At 55.7% G+C, this 26,408-nt stretch overlaps 2 protein-coding genes across 2 annotated transcripts; one reads left to right on the top strand and one right to left on the bottom strand.

Annotated features, from left to right (window-relative positions):
• Positions 1-4,801: 4,801 nt before the first annotated feature.
• FRS3 (fibroblast growth factor receptor substrate 3) lies at positions 4,802-14,274 on the bottom strand. Its single transcript, XM_050911410.1, has 8 exons — positions 14,220-14,274; positions 13,074-13,199; positions 11,535-11,669; positions 11,254-11,342; positions 10,538-10,724; positions 8,363-8,524; positions 7,616-7,773; positions 4,802-6,803 (listed from the first exon to the last, which is right to left on the bottom strand). The coding sequence occupies exons 4-8, from the start codon at positions 11,317-11,319 to the stop codon at positions 5,877-5,879; spliced, it is 1,500 nt and encodes a 499-aa protein (XP_050767367.1). The 5' UTR covers positions 11,320-11,342; positions 11,535-11,669; positions 13,074-13,199; positions 14,220-14,274; the 3' UTR covers positions 4,802-5,876.
• A 2,975-nt stretch (positions 14,275-17,249) lies between these two features.
• Positions 17,250-24,979, top strand: PRICKLE4 (prickle planar cell polarity protein 4). Its single transcript, XM_050911465.1, is given in 9 exon segments — positions 17,250-17,387; positions 21,738-21,890; positions 22,090-22,197; positions 22,278-22,415; positions 22,518-22,718; positions 22,981-23,110; positions 23,113-23,166; positions 23,355-23,672; positions 23,941-24,979. Coding segments are annotated over 8 exon segments (1,593 nt in total). The 5' UTR covers positions 17,250-17,387; positions 21,738-21,740; the 3' UTR covers positions 24,435-24,979.
• Positions 24,980-26,408: the final 1,429 nt, after the last annotated feature.

Below are 26,408 nucleotides of genomic sequence, written 5' to 3'. Positions count from 1 at the left end.
GAAGTCCAGCTTGAACTGCGTGAGGACAACCGGTGATTGTTGGCCCGGCTTTCAATTTTAAATAAAAAGTGAAGTTCACTTTGAAACGTGACAGTTGTCTCTCTGCACTACACACAAAAGACAGGACCAGCGGATAATCATCATATTCCATTTATTCTGTATACATTCGTAGTGCACATTAATGTAAGACATGAGCACTCCTCAGGTCACATAGCGCTGCTGTTGTTCTTCACCTGTAAGGTTACACCTGGATGAGATATAAAGAGGGACTGAATGGATATCCATAGAAATAACCTGAAGAAGCAATTACACAGCAAGATCAACCCCTCTGGTCAGAGCAACTGAATCCCCGGTGGCCAGAGCCCCGAAGCACCTTTGTTTTTCTGCCATATCAGAAATGTTCAGTATCAAAGACACCAGTACAAGTAAGAACAAGGAGAATCGCATGGGAGGAGAGCTTGAGATAACACAGATGCATCTGGGCCTTTCAACTGTAAAATCACATTCACTTACGGAAGAAAAACAAATCAGATCCCTTCTTTACAATTAGCTTTTCCATACCCTGGCCTGTAATTGCCAACTTCAAAGCTCTCAGGATTTCCACTAACGTATTCACCTTTGGTCCTGTTCCGTAACAGGAATCTAAACCTGTTCTGCTACCTGTGTGCGGCATTTCAAGATGAGTCAAGTTTGGGGGAAAGACAAACTTCCCAGAAGGGCTGATGGCGGCCCTCCCAGAAGCTGAATTTAGGCAATGCGTTCATTAACGATCATTCGTTAATGATACTTCACAGTCAAGATACCACCCGAGAGGGCTGAGCAGCATCACACGGAGGGACAGAGGAAAGACTTTGGGAGAAAATGGCTGAGAGAACAGGCAGCTGTAATACCAAGCCCTGGTTTGGTTTTTCTCCCAGTGAACAGCGTGGCTTAGGTAATAAAAATAACAATACTTCAGTAATAACTAACACATTCAGGTCTCTCTGCAGAAATATTGATCCTCTAACCCTCACAATCCAGCCTCTCCTTTGCCAGCCTCTCCGTGTAAGGCAGGTATAGCTCACAGATATTCCAACCTCCTTCCCGGGGGGAAAAGCAGTGACACAAAATGAGTTAGAAGGAAAAACAAATCAAGAAACCCTCCCACGATAAAAGACAACTGAGCGCCGGGAGAAGCTATGTTCCTACCAACAGGTTCTTGGGAAAAGGAAGGGTAAAAGATCTATTTATGTATGCACCAGGGAGGAAATATCAGGGGAAGAAGTCTGATTGATTAACTCAGAACTCAAACAAGAACCACTTAAAAAGGTTAAGACAAATTCTCTCTGCATAGCACATGGCTGCTTACCAAGTCATCCCTTGAACTTCAGTCTCACGAGCAGAGGAAGGAGACCAGCGAAGATGCAATGCAGTCCCAGCGGGGGCTACGCAAACCTGCTCCCGCAGCAAGTACATAAACCAACAGCTAAGCTCACGCTGCTGGGTCTTTGCCATTACCCAGGCCAGCTTCATTTTGCTGCCTAAACCTTTTTTTCAGAACCAAACAAAGTCTCAGCAAACGCAATAGTTGACTGAACACAGCTCCTTTTTCCGAGTTACCAATTCACAGACAAAACATCGAGGTGAACCATCTGCCTTGCAGAAAAAGCTTGGGAGAGTAAGAGATCTCACAGCTTCAACTCAGCTTCAGGGACTGACTCCAGGGCAGGTTTCAGACGTACACATGCTCATTCAGTTACTCCTAGTCACCTGCGTGGCATCAGTTGGATGCACAGAGCCCCGGATCAATCCTCCTTAACTCAAACCAGATTTACGGATGCAGCCACAAAGGGTGAGGTATTCTGCTCTACAGAGGCGATCTTCACTGTGGGGGATATTCCACGGTTGAAGGGACAGGAGGAGTCACTGGGTATCCCTAGTTTAGTTTCCCATCCAAGTAAGCATGCACAAACTAATATGTTTGTGTGCATCCATTGGAAAAGTCCAGCAAACTTGCATGTAAGGCTCAAAGCAAAATCTGTAAGATCCATCTTTACAAGGTGCCATAAAGATACAACATATTACACAAATATAATTTCCAACCAAAAGAAAACAGTAACAAGGAGAGACTCCAGAGAGTTATCCGAAGGGATCCCTCCTGCCCATCACCCAAATCAAAGACCTGAAGGAATGACAAATGCCAACTCAGATGTCCTCCTCGCCTTTCAACCCAACACTGGCTTCTCCTCCGAAACCGCTTCGAGCGTGGCCGCTAGAGGAAGCTGCGACACCGGCGAGCACCGCTCAGCCTGTAGCGCAGGGAGAAATCCGAGAGTGTGACACTTGTGCTCCCGGTGCCCCAAGAACCGCCGCCTCACTGTTCAACCACCGCTCCGGTCCTTCCTTGCGCTTTCACACCACCTGAAAAATGGAATATTAAGAAGTTCTCAAAGGATCCTGGCTACTTAACGCGGGACATCGCTCTTTTAAGTTTTCCAGAAGAGCCAAAAAGCGAGAAAAATCACTGGGACGTGAACCCGATGTGCACCCTGAAAGCCATAAACGACAACCGGTTTCCTGGCTGCCTGCACCGCGTTTCCCATTTAATTGCTTAAACATTAAACAAACCCCCTGCAAACAATGAGCTGTGACTGGCTTTTCATTCCCAAAGCTTTCCGGGGAGCTTCCGATACCACCCGCGCGAAGCCTGCTGAGCCAGCAGTGCTGCTCCCGACCCATGGCCACCAGGGAGGACACAACGGGACGTAAAGCAGAGGACGGTGCAGCAAGGCACCCGCCAGATCGCTGTGCGCTGAAAGCAGCAGACGCAGCCAGCATCAGCTCTACGTTTTCTCATCTTTAAGGTCAAGGAAACTCTTCTTCTCCTTCTTTGAATAGGTGCAGCATCCTCCACTATAAACGGGATAAGGGATGCCGTCAGGGAACAGCGATAATGTATTTGCTATGTGAGCACACAGCTATTGCACAGCGGTCTCCTTGTCACTGCTGCTTTCAGTGTCCTTGGGAGGCAGGGGAGCATCAGATTCGCCAAAGAGGAAAGGGAGGCACAAGTCGGACAACCCAGTTTGTCCGGAGGACATGGAAGTCAGCAGTTCGAAAGGTCAAAGCCAGCTTTCCCAAAGCAAAGCTAATTTAGAGCCACCTAAATGGGACTGCAGCCGGGGCTCGCTGGGAGCCCAGCCTTTCTGAGGAACCACCAGCACCGGTGTGCTTTCCCTGATCCCTGGAGCTCCCGGTATCTACAGACCCTCACACCAGCCTCATCCTGCCCGTCGGAGACATGCAGCCAGGCTGGTGGCCACAGGGAGCACCCCACGAAGCAGCCCCCGGCCTCACCTGCTTTCTCCCAAGACACAAGCTGCCACCCAACAGCATCCTGCCTTGCATTTAACCAACCTGCAAACCTCCCGTGGGGGTGGGAAAGGGCCCTCACCTCTTCCTCCACGTAAATGCAAAACATCTCACCCTTTTTTCCCTTTCTAGGGGGAAGCGGGGAATAAGTATTTTGCATTTCTCAGCTCAGGCAGTGGAAAGGCAGGTTCATACAGAGGCTCCCAGAGCACTGCCCTGTGCTGCCATGCGGGAGTTGCTAGTGCTGTCCCAGAGGGTGACACTTACACCTTAGAAATTCTGTATTTAAATAGTTTATTTAAAGCTTAACGCAGTTAACTTTTATATATATATATATAAAAAACCAATTTCTTCTCTCACTTCCCTAAATGAAAGCTAGATTTAGGGGGATACATTACTTGTCTGTCTTTTTTTTTTTTCCTTCAAATAAAGTCATTTGGTACACATATAAAAATATATCACTTGGGTTTCCTTTCAGTTATAGATCACACAAGGGTTGGGGTGGAGAAAAGAATGGAAGACAAGCACAAGGACTTCCAAAAAAAAAAAAAAAGAAAAAAAAAAGAAAAACCAGTGAATTTAGGCATGTGGTGCACTCTGAATTTATAGTGCAACAGCAAGCCAAGAAATCCATGTTCTGTGACACAAGCATGGCATTACTCATATTTTTATCACTGTTTCTGAACCTGCATGGCACATGTCCTTGCTCCCAAAAGGGTCACATTTCAATATGACATTACAGCACCAAAACCAAAAAGGCTGAACTTCAAAAATCTGGAAACCAAGCTTCTGGAGCTCAGAAGCAGGTTGCAGCTGGACGATCGGGTTCCCTCCCCTTTCACACCGGAGGCTCACTGGCTTCGACATCGGAAAACATTAGGGACAAGGAGAACACAGCAAGGTTTGGGAACGTTTCTGCTGGCAGCAGGACACCTCGCAGGGCACTGGATCTCTCAACTCCTATCCCAGGGAGGAAGATGAAGAATACAGACAGCAGAAAGGTGGGACTCCAGAGTAACCCAGAGCACTTCTGTCTCGTGGAAACAGCTTATAATGGCAAAGAGTAATCCAGGGAGGGATTAAGCCGCAGCGTGTCACTGTGCGGAGAGGGGTGGCGGAACATCCTGCAACGGGAGAGGAGCAGAGACCCTACACAGGACCTCACGCAGAGGCCTGACAGCTCAGCTTAGACTCAGCCCTGGTATCAAGAGAAAAATCCACATCAAAGGCCACAAATTTACCCGAGAGCCGAAATTTAGCCCTTCCAAGTCCATATGTGTAGGAAACAAACTGCACATTCACAATCAAATATTTCTCGTGGACCCAGCCAGGCACGTGGGTGTAGGCAACGACTTTGATACAACTCCAAACTCAGCTGCCTGGCAGCTCTGCTTGCGCTCCCACGTCTCCCGTACCATTTCCCACCCACCCTGTGACAGTCAGTCCCAGTTAAAAAATTTTTGATTCACAGCTGCTCTCTTCCCCAACTGCAGCTCAGCAAAGCCACCAACATCTTCTGAGATCTGTTCCCCAGACAGAGGACGTGAGCCACAGCGAGTACATGTTTCATATCGGCACCGGTTTTGGCAATTACCGCTGAGATGCAAAAGAACATTTAATAAATAAATAAGTAAACAAATAAATATATCAACAACACTTCTGAACAGCCACCAAAAAGAACGCTTAAAAATCGAAACAGGATACGGTACAATTGAAGTTTTCTATACCAAACCTCAAAACTCTCTCATAGTTGCGGTCTTCCCCTCCTCTTTTAAAGCAGGGTCTCTTCAGAAAATCAGGTTTATGTGATCACAGTGTCTGTGCCCATGGCTGTCAATCCTTCTCTACTAATTTCTAGAGTTGCCCAATTTAAATCAAATCTGAGAAAGGGACAGAAGTATGAAAAGCTTCTACGAGCTTCAAAAAAATAGGAGAACAGAGAGAGCTGAGGGGGAAAAGACCGCAGCATGAGTTCCCAAGTCATCAGGGATCAGCGAAACCCCAAGGCAAAAACCGACTGTGGAGCAGCCCGGCTGCAGAGCTCGCCTGGAGTCGCAAGGCATGAAATCCACGGGAAACGGGCTTGATTTGCGGTGGAGCTCCTAAAGCAACTCGCTTTTGGAAACACGCCTCCACCATGCTACCACCCTGCCTCTGCAGCCAGGCTGTTGGCACAGCTCACGGAGCTGCCAGGCAATCAGCAGAGCTAACCCGATTCCAGGCTGGATCCACACAGTGCCGGTACTATTGCTGGCACCTTCTGCCCCTCTCACCAGAAATTTAACCTTCAAACGGCATCGTCAAAAATCCCACAAGGCTTTAAAAACGAACTACATGGGAGAGACGGAGAGGGGAAGACGGACAGATAGACTAGCCTTAACATCAGCTGTAGGAGCCATCCCATGACACCAGGTATGGGGTAAACAGGGAAGCAGAAGGCAATGGCGAATGGAAGTCACACCGGGCAATACACTGAAGGGCAGGTACCGAAGCCACGACACAGTGCTTGCACTTGGCGTTCCCCCTTACAGAGGCAGGTCAGTGCTGTTATGTCGAGTTTTCCGCGAAGTCCCATCATCTCTCGGCAGGGCCCTTTGCAAACTGGACATGGCCGCTGTCTTTTTTAGGTCAATGACTGCGTAGGAGTCCGTCCGGCGGGCTTCGTGGGTGGCAGGAGGTGGGACACGGGGGACCGGTGGGTTCTGATGTCCCTTGCGCGGCTCAGCCTCCAGCTCCACCTGGATGTAGTTGAGTTGCCGCGGCTGCTCTGGACAGGGCCGGGGGAAGTCGAAGCTGAAGACGCTGGGCACGCAGCCGCGACGAGGCTTTGGCAGGAAACCGCTGCGCCGCTGGCCGCTGCCCCCGTGCAGCGCCGTGTTCTCCGAGTTCATGTAGTTCTGCAGGGGATCTTCTTCATCAGCCTCGGAGTAGCCGTTGGGGGAAGGCGTCAGCACATCCCCGGCGCCCGCGTCCTCCTTGCCCCGCCGGAGCGGCTGGCACTCCCACACCGGGGGCAGCGACGGCAAGTTCTCATAGTGCAGCAACGCCGTTCTGCGAAGGGAGCAGCCGGGTAAGCCCGCGTCCTCCCGGGTGAGTTTCAAGCGCCCGCCTCGGCAGAGAGAGGAGGTGCTGGGGGGCAGCAAGCCATTGACGTTCTCGTAGACGCACTGGGGCGAAGGACACTCCTCCTCGCACTCGTTGTTGTTGTTGTTGGGGGGGCAGAAGTGCGTCCTACACTCCCGGTGGTGCCGACAGACGCGTCTGTAGTTGGACGTGGGACCTAAGATGAACTTAACCTCCCCTGGCTGCAGAAAGACCTGGGGATTGCGGTCTTCGAGGGAGCAGCTGCGGTTCCTATGGGGGAAAGGAGGGTGGACTTCAGGCAAGGAGTGCATACAATGTCGGCCCCTCAGCTCCTGATCACCATTGGCCATGTTGACGTAGGTGTGGGACTGCAAGGAGAGAAGCAGAGGGACAGTGAAAGGAGAAGAGAAGAGACAAGAGCAAAGCAGCTGTCAGCAGCTGAGAAACCAACAGGAATGGGAAATTTGTCGGTGGCTGATGAAGCAGGAGGAGATGAAAGAATTTCAGAAGTTGAAAAGATTCTAGGAAGCAAAACACAAAAGCCATTTCTGGATTTGTAGGTTGAAGGAGAGACAAAAAGGAGTCCAACTGCAGAAGATACACATCATCTACTTCACGCTCGATGCATATGGCACAGAACAAAAAGCAAAGCCATTTGTAAACTATTTCCTTGAGCGGCTTACACTGGTGATATTGCAGCACTCACGCCTACCTAGGCTTCTCTGATAATGGTTGAGACAAGCTGGATTTTGTAGGTAAAAATCTTAAATTCTAAAACTGAGAACAAAGACCCGAACATCAAAAATAAAAATAAAAAGAGTTTGAACTTGGGTACGCATCTGCACATCAGTTTAGGGGTTGCAGCGATAGCTGACAGATAAGGCAACGTGACTTGGGCTCACAAGCTAAGTGCTGCTGTTAAATAATTGCCACGCAAATACTCGTGGATCAAGGAAGCCAACTCAGTCAGCCTTGATAGGGCATCTGTTGTAGTGAAGTGTCAGAGAGCAGAAGTCTACAAGAGCAAAATGAAGCAAAAGAGAAAAAAAGGATGACAAGGTACGAGGATCCCCTGAGCTTTGCTGGAGTAAGAGAAACCTAGAATTGCACAGGACTGCTAGCACAACAAGCTGCTTGTTCATTGTTTGCAAACAGCAGAGTTTAGGACATCCAGGTTTACCTGCTCGTCAGGCCCAATAAGGGCATGAGTAGAGTCTTCACCCACAGAGGAATGCCTCAGGCTGCTCACAGAGGGGTGGCGGGCTGCGGAGTATGATAGGGTTTCTCCAGGGAAGCTGTGAAATCCATTGGGAAATCCTGGGACAGTGTACCCCAGACCTGGGAGAGAATCAAGACAGATAAGCATTAGAGCATTGGTTTGGTACAAAATAGAGTTGACTTCATTTTCACAGTAAGCTGGCCTCTTAACTGCACCTTGTAAGTCAGAATCAGCCTGTCTGGGGAAGATCGCTATGATGAAGTACCTTGTATAAATAAAAGGGCTAGGCCCTCTTGTTTAAATCTATTTAAGTCACTCCTAATGGAGACAGGAATTGAGCAAATTCAAATTCTTCCAGATGCGGTTTCCTCTAGGAACCACCTGATCCTCGTAGGTGCTACTTAAAAAAGGCCACTTGGCAGCGGTCCAGATGAAAACCAACCGAAGGGCAACAACTTGGTTGACTATTTGAAGGGCTTTTTGTCGCCGTTACCTTAGAAACAACATACCACATCCCAGACAAGTGGGGCCTTAAAATAAACATGCTGCATGGGGCGCAAGTGGACATAAAGATCTGGGTCAGCAGCGAGGCAGCGCGTGGGAGAGATCCATGGGCTGCAAAGGGCAGTTTCACACGAGCAATTGCAGACATCACCCACATCTCTGTGTTCCCCCCCTTCTTCTCCCCAGACACTGAAAAAGCCTTACTGTTGGGTGCCTGGGGGGTCCGGGAGAGCTCCCGCTCTGTGGGGTGACTGTTCCTGGTGATGACAACAGGCTCTTCCACTACGTTGATACTGTTACACTGCATCAGGTCCTGAAGCAGATTAAAGATCTCCTCTGCTCTGGAACACTTGAAGGCAAAAATCCCTGCACGGTAACAAAGAGGAGGGTCAGAAAAGCAAGAAAGCGATCCTGCTTTAACAGGAGTGTATGTAATTCCCGGCTCTAAACGAACAGGCAATGCAATTCTGATTTCTTTTGCTGTGTTTAACACAATCAGCCCCTGCAACCCACAGCCAGAGGAAAACAACCAACAACTCGGTGGATTATTGCATCAACAGAAATACAATGCCATGACTGCCATCTGACCAAATGGTGCATTATTACAAGAAAAATAGTGAGCACCCCAGTTATCTTACAATGATCAGAGCAGAGGTGTGAAAGGGACAGGCAAACCTGTCTTGTTTCATCTCTAATCTTCTATTTTAACTCACTTGGCACGCAGTCCCGTTCTCATTACCAGGGGAAAGTCTATCCAGTGACTACTGGAAGCTGAACCGGGCCCTGTGGAGTGTGCACGTGAGGGAGGGACAAGAACTTCGTATTTCAAAAATGTATGGAATTTAACAGTGTCTCCCCAAACGAGCAGCCCAAACCAGAGCCGGTGTGTGCAGAGCTAACCAATCCCACGCTGGCACGCACACACACGCACAAAAGCCATAGCAACGAGAACAGCATGGCAACAACAGCTGCTACCCCGAAGAATAAGGTTTTAAAAATTCTGGCCAAAAAAATAGCTATATCTGCCTTATATAAGGTGGGGAGCAGCATCAGGATGGAGTCCTCCAAATAAAATTAACTAGGCAGAATAAAATCGTACAAGGAAGGGAGAAAACTCATCAAAACACAACGCCATCCCTCTCATTTCTGTCTGCTTTAAGACTGATGAGTAAGTACGTGTCTGCTAAAAATTTTGCAATCTATGAAGAGCAAACAGCTCTGCTTTATCACCACTACCTGGACCTAAACAAAACCAGAACGCACACAGGGCAGATGATCTGCATCCTGCAAAAGGCAAAACAGAAACTAAAGACAAGCACTTCCCATCGCTGGCAACTGATAAGCACATGACTGAGAGGAAACCCCACTTACATAAATATTAAAAAGGAGCATACGGCACTACAGATTTGCGCAGTGCTTTACACACACACTGAACAGTCATGCGGAGTCCTTTTGGATAAGGAGGAGTTTACAAACACATTAATAGAATGAGGAAACAAACTTTTTTTTTCCCGGGGATGCAGATGCCAAGAAAATGTTCAGCTCTTTAAAAGCAAGAGAGACAGACTGGTAAGGAACTAACAGGCTCCATTGTAAAATTGGAGTCTATTCCCAGCGCTGCTGATGACTTGGCACGTACTCCTGGGTGACTCACTTCCCTTCTCTATGCACAGCATCTCCATGCATAAAATCAGTAAAACGTAAAACTCCTTTCCCTCTACGTTACAAAGTGCTGCCAGACACAAAATGCAAAGCATTAAGTAGAACTAGCACTAACCAAGGCAGAGAGAATGCACCGAGAAACCCAAACTGTGCTCGAACAACTATTGCTACTGATGCGCATTTGGCAGCTCTGTGGAATAAGTGAATCCTAAGAGGGACCTGCAAAAAGGTGCAGGCGATGCCCTTTCGCTTCATCCCCGGAGTTAAAAGATGCTTAACAAAGCTCCGGTCTTGCAAAAAGCACTTTCTAGCTCCTAAGGAAAGAAGTCCAGCAACACCTCCTACCACAGCTGTGCATTGTTGGTACCGAAGCACAGAGCTGACGTGTAACCGACATCCTCTCTGACCTGAAATATGCCCTGTCCGATGCTCGAGCCTGCTTCACCGATTACCTCATGAGCACCAATGCACTAGCAAAATGAGACCATTAGATTTACGCCCAGGTCCTGAGCCACAATGTTGTTCTCATTCACGTTTAAATCAGGAGCATTAACTGTATGTGCGTGCACACTCCGGTATTCTGTGGGAACAGAGGCTGCAAAAGAACCTGTTGATTCGTTAGATGCAGGAATTTGGGAAGACACAAGCATCAGCTCACTCCGGCTGCCTGGGAACAGAAATCTCAGCATTCCTTCCTCCAGGAACCTCCACACTCACCCTGCCCCGTCTGGCAGCGACGACCGCTCTCAAAGGAGAAGAGGTTGGAGTCATAGCCATAGCGGCGCAAGCAGAGGTAGGGCCACCTGACAGCATCTCGTTTGTGAGTGTGCAAGATGAGCTCCGTCTGTGTCAGCTCCATAATCCCAGATCCCAGCTCGTTACCTTCATCGTCCACATTCGTTACCTGCAGAGGCCACAGATCTCACATCAGGAAAGTCAGTGCATTCGGTATCAAAAATGCCCACCCATGAAGATACTGTAATTCCCGTGGATTCCCCCTTCATTTACTCAGATGCCTTTTTCTCAGCTGAGAGCATGAATTCATTGCTGGCAGAAGGCGCCAAGCCGGCAGCCCTGGAGACTGTGCGCTTGGCAGCTCAGCTGATGTGTCTCAGCATAGACACTGGAACACAGCCCTGAGCAATAAAAGGTTTCTCTCCAGTTCCCCATTTCCCAGCTCAGGCTGAATCTCAGCACAGAAGCAATTTCTACTGCAAATACAAACATAATTGCAGCAGAGGTTGCTTAAAGAAAGGAAAAAAAAAAACCCAAACCAAAACAGTAACATATTTGCAGATCTTACCAAGTGAAAGACTTCTCTGCAAGAGCAGAGGTTTTCTTTCCTCTCATGCTGGAGTTCAACCCATGCTGGGCTTTGCTAGTAGTCAGTGCTGTCACAGACTCTCTGATGGGGATGAAGGTGCAATACTTACCTTAAATTTGGTGGGATGGTTGTCTGGGATGCTGTCTCTGCACAGACAACTGCAGCAGCTCCCCATGACGTCAGCATAAGAGGTAATCCCTGGGGAGAGGACAAACATGTTTTCAAACCAACTCCTCCCACCCTCTCCAAATACACAGCATTTACAGCCTGTATCCTCCTCGATCCCCCTGCACGTGGCCCAGTGGGTTTGGATCTCAAACTCTTCAATGTGTTCCTCGATTAATGGACACTGTACAATATAAGGATAATTAAAAATGACAGCTTTCTCACCATTAGGCAACTGTTGGATTTTTTTGGAGGAGTGAGAAGAAATTCCCACTGCTGTCCCTCTATCTCCTTCGGGACTTCATGGTAACCAGGTTTCAGAGTCACCTAAAGCACAAGGGAAACGGTCCCATCTTCCACCTGACAAGGAGAATACAATTAAACAAATTTAAAAAAAGAGAGAAGATTAAAAAGTGGGGGGGGTGTGTGACTGAAGTTCCCTTCAAATATCACAAGGAAGGCAAGTGCACTTTTTTTTTAAATTAACTACCTGCGTTTATATGAATATAGAAGATAATTCTGCACAGACCACTCCTGTAATTTCTGAAAAAATATACAGTCTACAGCTAAAAAAAGCTAAAAATAAGAGATATTTTACTTCTTGGCTTTGGATGGAGTAGGGTTTATCAGAGCTACTGTAGTGCAAATAAAACACAATAGTAATACTGAATGGCTGAGGGCGGTGAGGATACGAGGAATCACACGCATCTGCTGCTTCGGAATGTGAAGATACCTTCACTCAATGGAAGGTCCTTAAGGGTCAGAGAACCAGCAGTCTTGAAAGCAAGTGAACACAACAGTTCTACTGTTCTACTTTGGACTATGAAAAGTAACAAGGGCCAGAAAACACAAAAACTCCGCTATCTGACAACAGTCAGCAAGCGCAAGTATCAAGCCGGCAGGAGCTGCACGCACTAGTAGTGAGAAATACTGCTCTCTCTGACACAAACTTAAAGGACGCCACATCCACTCTAGGGCAGGAGATTCAGCAGCAGGTAACACGAGAGGATGCCATGTTTTATTTGGCGAGAACAGCTAACGATCTCTCCATCTGAGGCGTGAGAGAATAAAGCCATATGGATAACCAGCCTGGCACTAGAGCAGTAAATAAAATGAAAAGGCTATTGGAAACCTCTCACTCTGCCATGCCAGAATCTGCCTCAACAGTCACTCCAAATTAAACAATGAATCACGGAGTTGCATCTCCGTGCAAAACCCATTGCACAGCTGCCCTCAGGCTCCCTCCCGGTGCAGAGCGGTGCAGAGGGAGATGGAAGAGCCAGCAGTGAGCTGACCAAGGGGTCCCATTTCATTTTTTACATCAAAACAGAACCTAAATCACCTTCCACTGCAATGCCATGCCTTAGCTTTGGCCCCTGAAGAATTCCCTACCATGTCCTAACCCTGCAAAGTTCCCCAGAAGAGGAATGCTTCCTTTTGAGCAAGCTGAAGGAGCTCAGGCACAAATCAAGCCGGCTGCCACCTGCCCTCCCGCACATACCCGTCACCCCTAACAGTAATAACGCCACACGCTCCCTGTTCAACACCGCATCCTGCTCAAGCCATCCTATCTGTTTTTCTAGACTCAGTATGGATTTACTCCCCACTGACCTTACAGGCTTTGATCAATAACTTAGCAACAGATCCCTCTCCGCTTCATCTAATCTGGTCACTAGGGGCCTTGTCCTCTACTGTCTCTGCCCTCCCACCTCATCAATTCCCTCAGTTAAAAAAAAAAAAAAAGTCTTGTAGAAAACATGTTACCTTTGCCCCCTCTTTCTTCTTTATTCCTCTCTCCCTCTGGTGCTCCCTCCACCCGCAGCTGTCTAACCTGCGAGGGGGTTAGGTTGAAGTGCTGTCGCCTATCCTGAACAGTTATTATGGTCAGAACTGAACAAACGAGAAAAAAAAACATTGTGAGATCCCTGAATACTCCCTTGGCGCTTCCCACTACTCCTCATTGTTGAATATTTTAGTGGCATCCCTTTCACGCAGACACCGAGACTCTCAAGACTCCCGCCTCTTGCTCAGTGCTTTCGACACGCACCTTTCCAACGGCTGTTTGCCAGTTCAGAGCCTTAACCAGTCGAACCAAACACTCTAACAGTACGATACACTTCCCTGTGAGCCAAAGCACGTGCCCCCTAAGACCAGCAGCCCCATCCTCCCCTCCAGTCTCCCCACCTCCCAGGACCCAAACCTAAATCCTCCGCAAACCTTCGCAGCCCTCCTTGGCCCAGCCTCCAGACCAGAGCTCACCTCTCCCGATTTCGCAGCCGGGTCGTTTGCTCTCCTCCCAAACCCTCTGCTCCTACGGAGGCTCCGTCCGTACCCCCCCACCCACAGAAGACCCCTCACGCCTTTGCCCTCCTCCAAGCGATTCTCTTAAACCCAGGACTGCAAAAGAGGGTCCACGTAACCCCAAAGGACCAGGGCACCCCAGCACCACCGAGACCCACCGTGACGGCCCTGCGGAGGGCCACAGCGATACCTCGTGTGGAAATGCACATGGCCCCACACCAACCCACTCGTGACACGCAGCAACCTCCCCCCCACCAGCATGGGAGGGGGGAGAAGGGCTGCAGGGGGGCACCTCTAGGGGCAAGAGGGGCCGCTGGCAAGGAGAAGAGGCTGGAGGGAGGAGGAAGGAGCTGGAGGAAGGAGGAAGGGGCCTGCATAGCCCGTGGGGACGGGGGGGCATGAGGAAGGGGCGAGCCCCGGGGGTAACGGGGAAGAGGGTGCAAGGGGGCGGCTCGGGAGTGCGGAGGGGTGCGAGGGGACACCGCGGGGCACGACGGGGACGGGGGACAGGGAGGCAAGGGATCGGAAGGGAGGCAGAGGACAACGCGGGCGGCCCCGGGCCGAGGCGCGGTGCCGGTGCCGAGGGAAGGCCCGGGCGCGGGTCGGTACCTGAGGCGCTGCCCGGCTCCGCCGTCCGGGAGCTGAGGCCCGGGCCCCCGCTGCCGCCCGGCCCCCGGCCCGGCCCGCCCCCTGCCCGGCCCGCCGGGTCCGGGCTCGGGCTCGGGGACCGGGTGCGGGTCGGGCCCCGCCAGCGCCGCGTCCCCCCAGCCCGGACCGGGCCCGCCGGGAGCAGCGAGTCCACCGACCGCCGCCTAGAGCGTCTCGGGCTGGGAGGACCCGGACGGGCAGGCGCGCGGCCGCCAGGGGGCGCGCTGGGTCCGCGGCACCACGGCCGCGGGGGCGGGGTCAGGGAGGGGGCGTGGTCACGGCGAGAGGCGGGGCCAAGGGCAGGGGTCTGGGGGGATAGGGGGGTGCGATGAGCGGGTCCGGGGGGCAGCGGGGGGGCTGGGGACGGGGGTCCTGGGCCAGTAAGGGGCTGAGGGGGGCAGAGAGGCAGGAGGCTTTATGGGGGGGTCAGTGGAGGGGGATTGGAGGGGTCTGGGGTATCAGTGGAGGGGGATTGGGGAGAGGTCTGGGGCAGGGGTTGCTGGGGGGGTCAGTGGAGGGGGATTGGGGGCGCCTGAGGCAGGAGGAGGTGCTGGGGGGGTCAGTGGAGGGGATTTGGGGGGTCTGAGGTGAGGGGATGCTCTAGGGGGGTCAATGAAAGGGGATTGAGGGGGTCTGCGGCAGGAGGGGGTGCTGGGGGGGTCAGTGGAGGGGAATTTGGGGGGTCTGGGGTGAGGGGATGTTCTAGGGGGGTCAGCGAAAGGGGATTGGGGGAGTCTGTGGCAGGAGGGGGTGCTGGGGGGTGCGCTCTGCAACCAGCCGCCCCCATTCACAGCATCCCTGTGCACTGCCCACCCCAGTTCCACCAGTATCAGAGCACTAAAACAGCACAGTCAATGGTGGCTCAGTGCTGGGGTGCTGCAGGCGGCTGCACCCCCAGACCACCTTGACGGGCACCCGATTGCTCGTGGTCGGGCTGCACGGGGCCCTGAGTCAGCCCCAGCACTCCTGATGTGATGTGCTAAATAACGCCCGCGGCTGGCGTTTGGCCTCGGACGAGGCATGGCTTCCCGGCCGGGAACGTGCGGGGTCTCCGGGAGGGTTCAGGGCAGACACGAGGGAGCTGCCCTGCACACAGGACAACAAGGAGGCCGTGGGGAGAGTTAGGCTGGGCTGCAGATTTTATAATTGTGATTTTTACACTTGCCATTTTTACAATTGCAACCGCTTTGCAATTACAATCCCACCCGCGCTGTTAGGGCACGGAGCCATCGGACATCAGCCGCGACATGTGAGCCCTCCCGGTCTGCTCCAGCACCGAGTCACCAAGCCACGCTTCTGCAGCCCTGCCTTTTCTGCGGGGATGCTGCCGGCCGCACGCCGGTCACGCCACGATGCTTTGGCAGCAGGGAAGCCCGTCGGGCCGGCGTCCTGCCCGTCACACGTGCCGTGTCGCAGGTGCATGCTTGCCCGGTGCCCATGGGGAACCTCGTGGCGTTTCCAGGGTGGTGGCTTCAGTGGAGCGGCGGCTGGTCCCACCCCGGAAAGCCTCGAGTGACCCATCTGTTGAGTCCGAGTCCCTGTGCCCGGCTGGTCTCCTAACGAGGACTTTGCCCATTAATCTTTCCACCGTGTAGAGGGATGGTGGGCGTGCGGAGCGCAGGCAGCAGCCGCTTTGCAGCTCGGGCTGGGAGCTGGCAGCGGGGAGGAGGGGGGGGCCCACCACCCCCCCCGGTGGTACAAAGTCCATAGCAGCAAATGGGTCGAGATAAAGCTGTGGAGACCAACCTCCCACCAAAGCCAAACAGCGGATTAACTTCCCCGGTGCATATCTGAGACCTTAAAGGGTCCCTGGGGAATTGCAGCGCTGGTTCGACAGCCCCAGTGGGACCCCTACACGGGGAAGCAGAGAGCAGCAGCCTGCGGAGATGCTCGCCTGCCCCTTCTCCTTTTCCTCCTGCTTCTTTCCCTGCCCAGGTGATTTTGCAGAGATATAAACCACCAGTGAGCAGTGCAATAATCCATGCACCAACACCGCCCTGCACGGCCTCTCCCAGCAGTGCCACTGGCTTGCTGTGGAGCCTGGCCACCTCCTTTGCCAAATTACCATCACTACAGATTTAGATTGCAGTCCCGACCCTGGTCCCAGAGCCCTACATTACGCACGAGCTGCCTGCACCCCCCGGGCTCCCAACGGAGCCCCAAAACAAGACCAAGGTGCTCGGACCACGCGGGTGGCAGAGGTCTGGTCCAGTCCCTGCAGACGTGGGGTTTTGGGGGGATGCTGTGTCTGTGCCCATCCCCAAAGTTACATCAGCAGGCAGGAAAATCTTATGGCATGTGAGAAATACACAGAAATACAACAAAGACGCTCTGCCTTGCGTCAGAAACTCTGATAAATTTTACCCTGACTCTTGCCCGAGTGCAATTGCTGCAGCCGAAGCTGGTCTAAATGGCTTTTAGGCGACTCTCCGGTGTTCAGGGCTTGCGAAAACTAGGACATCCTGAGTTGCCTCTGGCTAACTCCTTTGTGAGAGCCCAGCCAAAGTTTCTCCACCTCTAAATTGGGGTGTAATGACACTTCCCCTCTTTCATGAAGCTTCAACTCTTTCTGATCTAGGTAGGGAAATAAATCACCACGCGGATCATAAAAGTCATCAAAACGGCAACCTGGGGTGAACTGAGCCGCAGATGGAGGGAAGGGCGCGGACGCTCGGAAAATGAGAGGTAGCGAGAAAAACAGATGTCATCTAGAGCTCTTTCCCCTGTAGGGTTAATGTACATCCATCCCCCCCCCCCCCCCCGCCATCCTTTGCTCTTCCCCTCCCTGCCTGCCGCTGCGATTCCCTGCCATTGGCTGCCTCTGTAGGTTTAGGCTAAAAAGCCTGTAATTAGGACCCCGGCTGACACAGATCCAGTTTCCTGGGCAGGCAGATTAAAAAAAAAAAAAAAAAAAAAAAGCGAGAGAGAGAGGGGAAAAAAAAAAAAATTGTTTCCCTGACTGAGCTTGGATGTTTTCCTTTCGCTTTGCAAAGTTTTCCCTGCTCAGCCTCCATTCCCTCGCCTCCTCCGGAGCAGGGCGGGACGGCGGCGGCCGGAGCCGGGCAGGAGGAGCGGCCGGCGGAGCCCGGAGCGGCGGAGCCCCGGTACCGGGGCGCGGGGAAAGGGCAGGTAGGTGAGGCTGGAAAGGTTTCCCGGGGTCGATTCTCCTAGCTACGTGTTGAGCTGGAGCTGGGGGAGAAGGCGCTTGGGAGGCGGGGGGGTAGCGGGAGAGTCCCCGTCCGGGAATTGTTGCAAGGGGAAGGGGAGGTGAACGAGGGGAGAGGGAGGGTTTTTTGGCTGTTCTTCTCTGGGACAAATAAATGGGGGGAGAAGAATGGTATCGCTGCCCCCACGGTCTTTGTTTTCGGGAAAATGTCTCCGGAGAGCAGGAGACGGCGTCTGCTCCATCGTGCCAGGCTCCGCCATCCCGGGCTGTGCAGCCACCTCCACGTCCCGGAGCAGGCAGGTGCGCGGGCACGGGGCTGGCAGGGCTGGCAGGGCTGCCCGGCTCCCCTGGCCGACAAGGGTCTCCGGGAAGGGGTGTTGGCTCCACCATCCCTCCTCCACCTGGGATTTGGCGGGAATGGGATGTTTTGGGGTTGGCGACGGAGCTTTTCACCAGAGGCGGCTGGGCCCCATCGCACACCGACGTGCCGGGATGAAATCCAGTGGCCGCGGGGGAGAGGTGGGGTGGCGGGTCTCGGTTCGTACCCGCAGACGTACAAATGACTGAGTTATGGCGAGTTAATGGGTTACTGCTCCCCGCCGAGCCAGGGCAGCCGGCCAGAAAACACACTAAGAAAAGCCCTGTGCAGCACTGGCACATCCCCGGCAAGCACACAGGCCATGGCGTTGGCCACTGTCCCCTCCGATAACGTGGAGGACATGGTGGTGTACGGCGGAGCAGGATGCTGAGACCCCCCCCATCATTTGGGGGGCTGCGCTGACCCTGTCCCTCCACACTGCTGGCCCCTGAGACTGCTGTGCCCAGCCAGCGGCACCCAAGCATTGCTCCACCTCGTGCCATTGCAGGTCCAAAAGCCACCGCGGGCTTCTTCGTGAGACAGGCTCCAGCTCGGGCAGCCTGGCTTGGGCTGCATTGCAGGACTAGCTGCTCCGGCTCGCCTTGCCAGACCTCAGCTTATCTCGGCCCAGAAGAGATGCATCTTTATTGCTCTGCATCTTTATTTCCACGTACCTTCATTGCAGCTGTGTTGACAGGAGCTCAAGCAAAAACAGGTTATCCTGTGGGTGAGGTGGTGAGCACAGAGCGATGCCTCTGAAAGCTGCCAGTGCTTTTGGGTGCTTGAAAGGGGATCTGGTCTTTTTGGTGATGGCGAGCTGTTGTGTTTCCTCGGGTTGTGGAGCTGGGGAGTGTTTGGTGCTTCTGAAAAATAGGCTAGAGGGGTCTGAAAGTGGCTCTTTTAAGATGGAGAGGTGATTTTAGAAAACCAAAGGCTGTGGCAGAGATGCAGCTCAGCCCCTGGCCGTGCTGGGAACAGGGAGCCTGTGCTGAATGCGAATGGGCCGGGGTGGCTGCACTGCAAGTTAATGTGTGACCTTGGCAGGAGAGGGCTGGGAGCCCGCACACGCTCCCACAGCCAGCTGGAGACGGAGGCTGCTCCTGGGGAGCCAAATAAGATTAATATTCCCATGAATTTTAGCCTCTTGTACCCAGGGAGCTGCAACTGCTTCGCAAAGGGCTGTAGCTACTGTGGGGAACGTGCTCGGAGCAGGAAGGGGAATCCTGCAGGGCCACTGAGCCAGGCGGTGCCAGCACCAGGACTGGAGCCTGGACAGCCGTTTGCAGCCCTGCTAACACCGAAAGGCTGCGAGCAGGCAGGGGAGCACCGCGGGGACGTTGCCCATCCTTTGGAGAGCACAAGGGAGCTGAGCAATCAGAGTCTGGAGGAGCTTCCACAGGCAGGACGAGAGGCTTTTAAAGCAAAGGCAAATGACAGCCAGTGGCACTCAGCCTGCCCAACTGGTCCCTCGCACATCCCTTCTGGGGGGACGTACCTCCAGCGCTCGGGTCTGCGCTGGCAGGGAGGAGCAGCTCCCCAAAGCGCCTCCTGCCATCTCCCCCCTGATGCCTGGTCCAGGCTCTTCTGTCCCTGTTTTTGAGGGCAGGGGGAGACAGGGAGCATCCCTGTATCCCCTTGGCAGGCCAGCAGGCAAGAGCAATAGCAGGACTGCCTGGAGGCAGCAAGGGAGGGCAGGAAGGAAGAGGGGACAGGGATGGGGAACAGAGGAGACAGACCTGTTGGGGCTGCTTGGCTCCTTAGCATGGGAGGCACATACCACTGTCACCGTCTGGGGCTAATTACAGGGACTTGTCTACAGCCCAGACGGCTGCCAGCCAGTGTAATCACATCAAACCGGGCTGGGCTCTCCAGAACAGCCCCATGGATTCACAGCAGCCAGGAGCCCTGCCCTCTCTGCTCTCCCCCAGCATCACCCCACTGGGCTCCCTGCTGACAGCCCTGGGACGAGCTGCCCTGTGTGCCCTGCCACAGGGCTGGGGCCACGCAGGGACCACCAGCTCTGCTGAGTCCACGGAGCATCAGAGGGGTCTAATTACAGCAAAGCCCCAACAGATTAGACAAATGCAGCTTGGAGGCTTAATAAGCCAAGCACAGCCCAGGACTGCCATCCGCCTCCCATGGGGAGGGAAAAGCAGAGACACGTGTTACCCAAACAAGGCAGCGGCAGAGCTGGGGCCAGACACCGAGCCCCCGGAGGTCCCCATTCAGCATCCCCAGGGACACACGCAATCCTCCTGCCCAGCTGTAGAGCCAAGGCTGTTTACTGGCCCAACATCAGCAGTGGTACAGTGGTCCTTCACCAAGTCAGCAAGGCCAGGGCTCTCTTTGGGCTGCATATACACAGAGTTGAGTCAGATTATTTCATCCATATCCCTTCCAGAGCTGAGCACAGCTTTGAATAGCACCATGCAACCAGCCCTGCAGGCTTTCTGGGCTAACCCCAGGGCTGGCAGACCCCAAACCCCAGGAAAGAGCAAGCAGCCCTTTTGTTTTAGCCCACTGATTAGCCAACCTGCAGCGTTAATCATTGACCCAGGTGCATGGCAGGGAAACCTGAGCTGCTTGGGCTGATCCCACTGGCTCCCAGCTCCAGAGCTGCCCACGTTTGGGTGCAACATCCCAGCACCCCAAGATGCTACATAGGAAGGGGCAACTGCAGTGGAGGGAGCGTACTGGGAGCAGGGGCTGCGCCGGGGGTGTTGAAGCTGTTTAGTGGGAGCAGTGGGGATGCAGCTGCTGGTGCTGGCCAGGATGGCCCTGACAGCACGGGCAGGGGGGGATAAACCAGACGTGCAGAAGTACCATCCCAGTGCGGAGGAGTGAACTGGTCCTCATGGTGGCAGTGATGCAGGAGGACCTAGATGCACGCCCGGGGGTCACCACCCCTCAGCCCTTAGCCTGAGCCTGTGCCAAGCCTCTTGCTGTACAAAACACTTCCAGAGCAAGTTGATCAATCCACGGTGGGCATTGCACAGGGTGAATCCAGGGGTGCCCTGGGGCCGTTCGGTCACAGCACCAGGACTTGCCCCCGGAGCAGCGGCTCAGCTCCATCCTACCTGCATCCCACCCTCGCTCCCCATGCCGGGGCAGGAAGCATGGGCAGAGGGTGTCAGGCTCTGGGCCGGTGTCCAGGGAGCCCCAGGAGCCACCGCATCACCATCTCGCCTTTGTTTTGGAAAGCCAAGCCAGGAAGGAAGCGAGCAGTGAAAAGCGCCGCGTGGGGAGGAGGGGATGGGACCAGACTGGTTTCCACTGCGTAACCATTAGCCAGGCGAGGTGGTGGCGGCTGGGCGAGCCGGTGGTGGCTGGGCGAGCCGGCCGCCCAGGCAGGAACAGCCGCTCGGGGCAGAACAATAACAGCCTGAGGGGAATAAATTATTTTCCACTGAATTGGGCTAGACCTCGGTCTCCTCCCACTGCCCCACGCAGGAACAGGCCACTAGACCAGGGATTAGCTGTGCCAGCGAAGGACTGGTGGCAGCCGGGGAAAATCTGCTGTGGGTGAGCAAACAGCCGGTGCCGTTTCCCAAAACCTATTTGAGCTTGAGCACGGACACCCAGGGTCTTCACTGCCTGGCTTCAACCCCTCACCATCCTGTCAGCGCCTCCTGCTTGGCAGACAAAGCCCCAGCCCTGCTGAGCACCCATGCCCTTGGTGTGAGTTTGCTTATAACCCCTGCAGAGAAAGGAACAGCCCCCAAAAGCCCTTGGACTTCTGCAGTGGTTCAGCCAAGGGTCTCGAGGTCGTGGTGGTGCTGAGCATCATCCCGGCTGGACCTGCCCTGGGGTCCCTCCCCAGGATGAGGGGCTGCTCGTCCTGCTGCCACATGGAGACAGGTCCACGCTGGGCAGGCAGGATGATACGTGTCCTGGGGATGGACCCCTGCTCCCCACCTCGCCGAGGGTCTCACCAGCTCTGATCCTCTCTCCCCAGCTCATGTCCCTGCCGAGCCCCGCATGGCCCCAGCGAGACGAGCCTCCCCCCTGCGGCATCACCACTGGCCTCCCACCGGCCTCATCCGACAGCGACTCCGGCTGTGCCCTGGAAGAGTACCTGGAGCCCCCCGCGGACCCCGCGCCCCCCGAGGTGGGCAGCACCCCAGCTCTCCCAGGGCTCCTTTTGCTCCCTGCTCTCCCCCAGCCCTGCAGGTGCCATCCATGGGTGGTACCTGCAGCAGAGCACCCCCAGCCCCGGGATGAAACACATGTTTTAGCAACCTCGAGCAACGCAGCTTAATCCCCCTAAAAATCTGCTTGTGTTTCTCTTTCCCGTGTGACATCCCAAGGTCTCGCTCTGCTTCGGCACCTGCTCGCCGCAGCCTGCCTCTCCCGCCGACAGGATCCGGCTCCGCGCCAGAGCCCTCCTGCAGCAGCTGCCTCCTCAGGACTGCGATGTAAGACACATGTTTGTTGGGTGCTGCCCACCCCGGGCTTCACCCACCATGCATCCCCTCACCTCCGCCTCCCCGTGCAGGAGCGGTACTGCCCTGACCTCACGGAGGAGGAGAGGAGGCAGCTACGAGCTTTCAGTGCCCGACGGAGACGGGAGGCCCTGGGGCAGGGGCTGGCATGTCCCGTGCCGGGTCCCTGCCATGGCTGTCCCTGCAAGAAGGTGAGGCATCCCACCCCCAGCAGCGGGCAGCACCCATTCCCCAGCGGGGACCCATCCCCAAAACCAACCAGGCCCCAAACCCCGCGTCCCTCTGCCTTGCAGTGCGGCAGGAGGCTGAACAAAGGGGACCTGGGGATTTCAGCATCTCGGCTGGGGGACCACTTCTGGCACCCGTCCTGCTTCTCCTGCCACTTCTGCCACCAGCCCCTGGTCGACCTCATCTACTTCCAGCAGGATGGGAGGATCTACTGCGGCCGGCACCACGCCGAGCTCTTCCGACCCCGCTGTCCCTCCTGCGACCAGGTGGGTGCCGGGCAGGGGAGAGGCTTTTACCTCCCTTTTGCTGTTGTTAAAAACTCCTGAGCTTGGCCAGGGGCTGCAAACGCAGCAAAGAGCCGCTGGTGGACAGGAGGAAGGGTTCCTTCCTGAGCCTTGCAGAGAACCCCATGCCCGTGCCGAGGCACAGGGGCTCCTCCTCTCTCTCCTCAGCACAGCAAAGCATCCTCTGGGCTACGGGTTTTCTAGCTGGGTGCTTAGAGGATGGGTTGTTTCCCCCCCCCTCCAGCTGATCTTCATGGAGGAGTGCATCGAGGCGGAGGGCCGGCGCTGGCACCTGGAGCACTTTTGCTGCCTGGAGTGCGACGTGCCCCTGCGCGGGCAGCGCTACGTGATGAAGAGCGGCCGGCCCTGCTGCCCCCCTGCTTCGAGAGCCTCTTCGCCGAGCCGTGCCAGGCCTGCGGGGACCCCATCGGTACGGCCCCCATCCCCACCCCACCCCACCCCACCCCGGGCAGGGTGCAGTGGGGCTTCCCTGCCCAGGCAGGCAGGACGTGGGCTGGGAGGGCTGCAGAGCCAGAGCCCTGCGGCTTCGGCGCGGAGGACGGGTTTTGGCACACGGCCGCGGGAAGAGCCTCCCCCTCACCCGTGGTTGCCCTTCAGGTGCCGACAGCGAGGAGGCCACCCACCAAGGCCTCCACTGGCATGCCCGAGCCGCCTGCTTCTGCTGCAGCCTCTGCCGAAAGCCGCTGCGCGGGCAGCCCCTCACCTCCAGCCGCGGCCGGCTCTTCTGCTCCGAGACCTGCAGCCTGGGCTGGGATGCATCCTCCACCACCTCCGACTCCTCCGACTCGGCTTTCGCCTCGGCTCCGTCCCCCGACTCGACGTCCCTCTCCCGAGCTGGCCCCGCCGGCAGGACCGCACCGGGGACGGGCAGCACCTCGGCAGCCGGGGGCTGCAGGCAGCGGGTGGAAGGGGCAGGTAGGGATCCTACTGCTCCGCTTGCGACATGGTGGGAGGGGAGTGGGAGCAAAACCAGGCTCTGCTCAGCCCCTGGGTACTTTATGGGGTATGTTGCATGGGTGCAGCCCAACCCAGGGCTGGAGCAGCCGGGATGAGCTCCAGCCTCCCGCAGGAGGGCCAGCGCTGGCTCCGTTGCATCCCGAGGCAGCCCTTGCTGCATGAGGGGCTGTGGCAGGGCAGGCTCAGCCTTCCCCTTCCTCACCCATCCTTGCTTTCCTTCTTCCAGAGGCTTTTTTGGATCAGGCCCCTGTGCATCCTGCATTCAGGAGCCTGGAGGACCGTGGAGCAGCTGCTAAGGAGCGGAGCAGGGATGCTGTGTACACAGGGATGCTGGGACCACCAGCCAGCCACCCCTCCGCCCCCCAGCCCAGCACAGAGGGTCCCAACGAGCCTGGAGCCTTGGGCCACCTGGTTTCGGGGGGCCCTGAGCCCCGAACACCTGCAGGCAATGGAAACCCACGCTTCCGAGCGGGCACATCCCCTGCCCGATGCAGCCCACGGCCGGAGGACATCGACCTGCAGGACATCACGGAGGAGGATGACTCCTGGTGTCCCACTTGCTCTTCATCTTCGGACTCAGACTCGGAGGAAGACGGTTTCTTCTTCGGGAAGCCCATCCCCAAGCCCGGGATGAGTTCCCTGGGCAGGGAGCCCCTGGGGAGGGCCGGGGGCAGGACGGCAAAGCCACAGGGCAGCAGCAGGCACTGCAGCGTGTCCTAGCAGCGGGGACTGGGGGGTCCTCGACCGGCACTGCCATCCTGCCAGCCCCTGCCATGGTCTCAACACATTCCAAGTGCATTTTGGACGCAGCCCAAGGCTGGTGGGGAGAAGTCTCTGGGATCTTTTCCCCCCCCGCCCCCCCGGTAGCTGCTGGCAAAGCACAGCCTGCAATTCCTGCCGGCCTCTTTCGCAATTAGGAACAGGTAAAGCAGGTAGGGAGCAGAGAGCCGGCAGCCGGCACCAGGGCTCCCATCTCAGACAAGGCGGCAGCCCCGGAGAGCAGCCGCACGCAGGGGAGGGCGGCCGGGTGCTTAAGACAAGGGCTGCTGCCTGCATCGTCCCGCTGCGGGGCTGCTGCTGCGGACCCACGGGGACAGGAGGGGTGCTGGCTGCCAGGGTCGGTTCCTTCCCTGGGACACCTCCTTGAAGGATGAGCGCCACTGCCAGATGCTCTCCATCCCTGGTGGCACCGTGTCCTGCTGCCACCGCGGGGAGGGGACCAGGGGGGCAGCTCTACTGCTGCCGATGACGATGCTCCAATAAAATTCGGCTGAAATCTGAACGCAGGAGAGCCACCACGTCTGCCCCATTCCTCCCCACCCCACACCGGCATTGACCATGCCACCAGAGGAGTGTGATTCCCCAGGGGCAGGGGCTGCCCTCTGCCACAGCCGGGGGTCCCCCACGGTGGGGTCACTGCGGGACCCCTCCCTCACTGGCTCCAGGAGAGCAGGACCAGAATGACAGCAGAGCAAGGGCTGCAAAGATCACAGCTTTTTTATTTTTAGATTTAAAACCAAGAACAACCCCTGGGGTTTCGGGGCACATCCCTGTGAACCAGGAATGGAGTGAGGAGCTGGGGTGGAGGGGAGCTCCCCGCAGCCGTTCTCCCTCCCACCACCCTCCAGTAAAACCAGCTCCCCCTTTTGCTGCGCATACAGGTCTTGGCAGGGCTAAAACTAAGCAGCCCCCCCCTCCTCCTCCATCTCCAAGAGAGATGGTGACGCTGTGCCAACATGTCCATACCACCTTGACCCAAGAGCTCACCACCATCACGAGCACCCCGATGCACCGGCACGGCCCCCCATCACCCCCCCAACCCCAGCTGGTGAGAGAGGGTGTCCATCCGCTCGCCCGGGTCCCCCCCTTCAGCGGCTGAGGGTGGCCGAGTCGTAGCTGTTGATGAAGTCTTCCAGCTCCTGGAGGTGATGGATCCGGCCTTGGCGGAGGTTGGCCCTCAGCGCCAGCCCCAGCGCCGCCTCCATGGAGGGCTCCTTCTGCAGCAGCATTGTGGCCACCACCGCGATGGTCAGGCTGAACTGCTGGTACGACTGCAGGGGAGTGGCACAGGGTCAGCATGGGGCACCCCAAAACCTCCCCGCCAGCAGCATGTAGCCCCCCCTAGGGATATTTTTCCCCCTGGGGCTGGTTCATGAACCCCCTGACAGCACCTGAGCCCCTGCAAACCCCTTCTTGCCCACAAGCACCTTCCCCTGCAACCACCATCACCAGGAGGAGTTTCTCCCCAGTGACCCCAAAAAAGCCAAATTCACGTCCCCCATCACCCAGCATCGCTTCTCCCCCCAAAGGGTCCTCGGGCAAGCCCCCCACCCTGCAGCCGGTCCCAGACCCCCGCATGCCTCGGCCAGGGGCCGCCGGGACTCACCAGCTCGATCTCCTCCTTCCTGGCGAGGACGGCGGCGGAGCGGAGGTCTGTGCTGGCTGGGGAGGGTGCTGGGAGCGTGGAGCAGAGCCGGCGCTGGCCGCCTGCAGCCTGGGTGATGGAAAAGGCAAGGAAGGGTCGAACGCTTTGAAGGGGAGGGGGAACTGGGCAAAGTTGGGGCCAAACTGGGGCTGCCAGTACCGATTACTAGCCAGAGACTGGTCACCCCGCGGGGGGACCTGGTGGCACCTTGGTTCCCCAGGGTGCTGGTTTGCCACCCTTCCCTCAGGTGTGAGAGCTGCCCCCAGCTG

The sequence above is a fragment of the Gymnogyps californianus genome, chromosome 27 (assembly GCF_018139145.2).
Source record: "Gymnogyps californianus isolate 813 chromosome 27, ASM1813914v2, whole genome shotgun sequence".
NCBI classification, from domain to species: Eukaryota; Metazoa; Chordata; class Aves; order Accipitriformes; family Cathartidae; genus Gymnogyps; species Gymnogyps californianus.
Note: the sequence above shows the minus strand (reverse complement) of the source record. Positions and strands in the feature narration are given on the sequence as shown.

Bases quoted from the DNA above. Each gene is read 5' to 3' on its own strand.
- FRS3 (XM_050911410.1), bottom strand. From the start codon at position 11,319: ATGGGGAGCTGCTGCAGTTGTCTGTGCAGAGACAGCATCCCAGACAAC. The intron at 8,525-10,537 runs GTGAGTGTGGAG...GTTACCGTGCAG, and splicing joins TCGCTGCCAGACGGGGCAGG to GGATTTTTGCCTTCAAGTGT. The intron at 6,804-7,615 runs GTAAACCTGGAT...CTCTCCTTGCAG, and splicing joins TTATTGGGCCTGACGAGCAG to TCCCACACCTACGTCAACAT.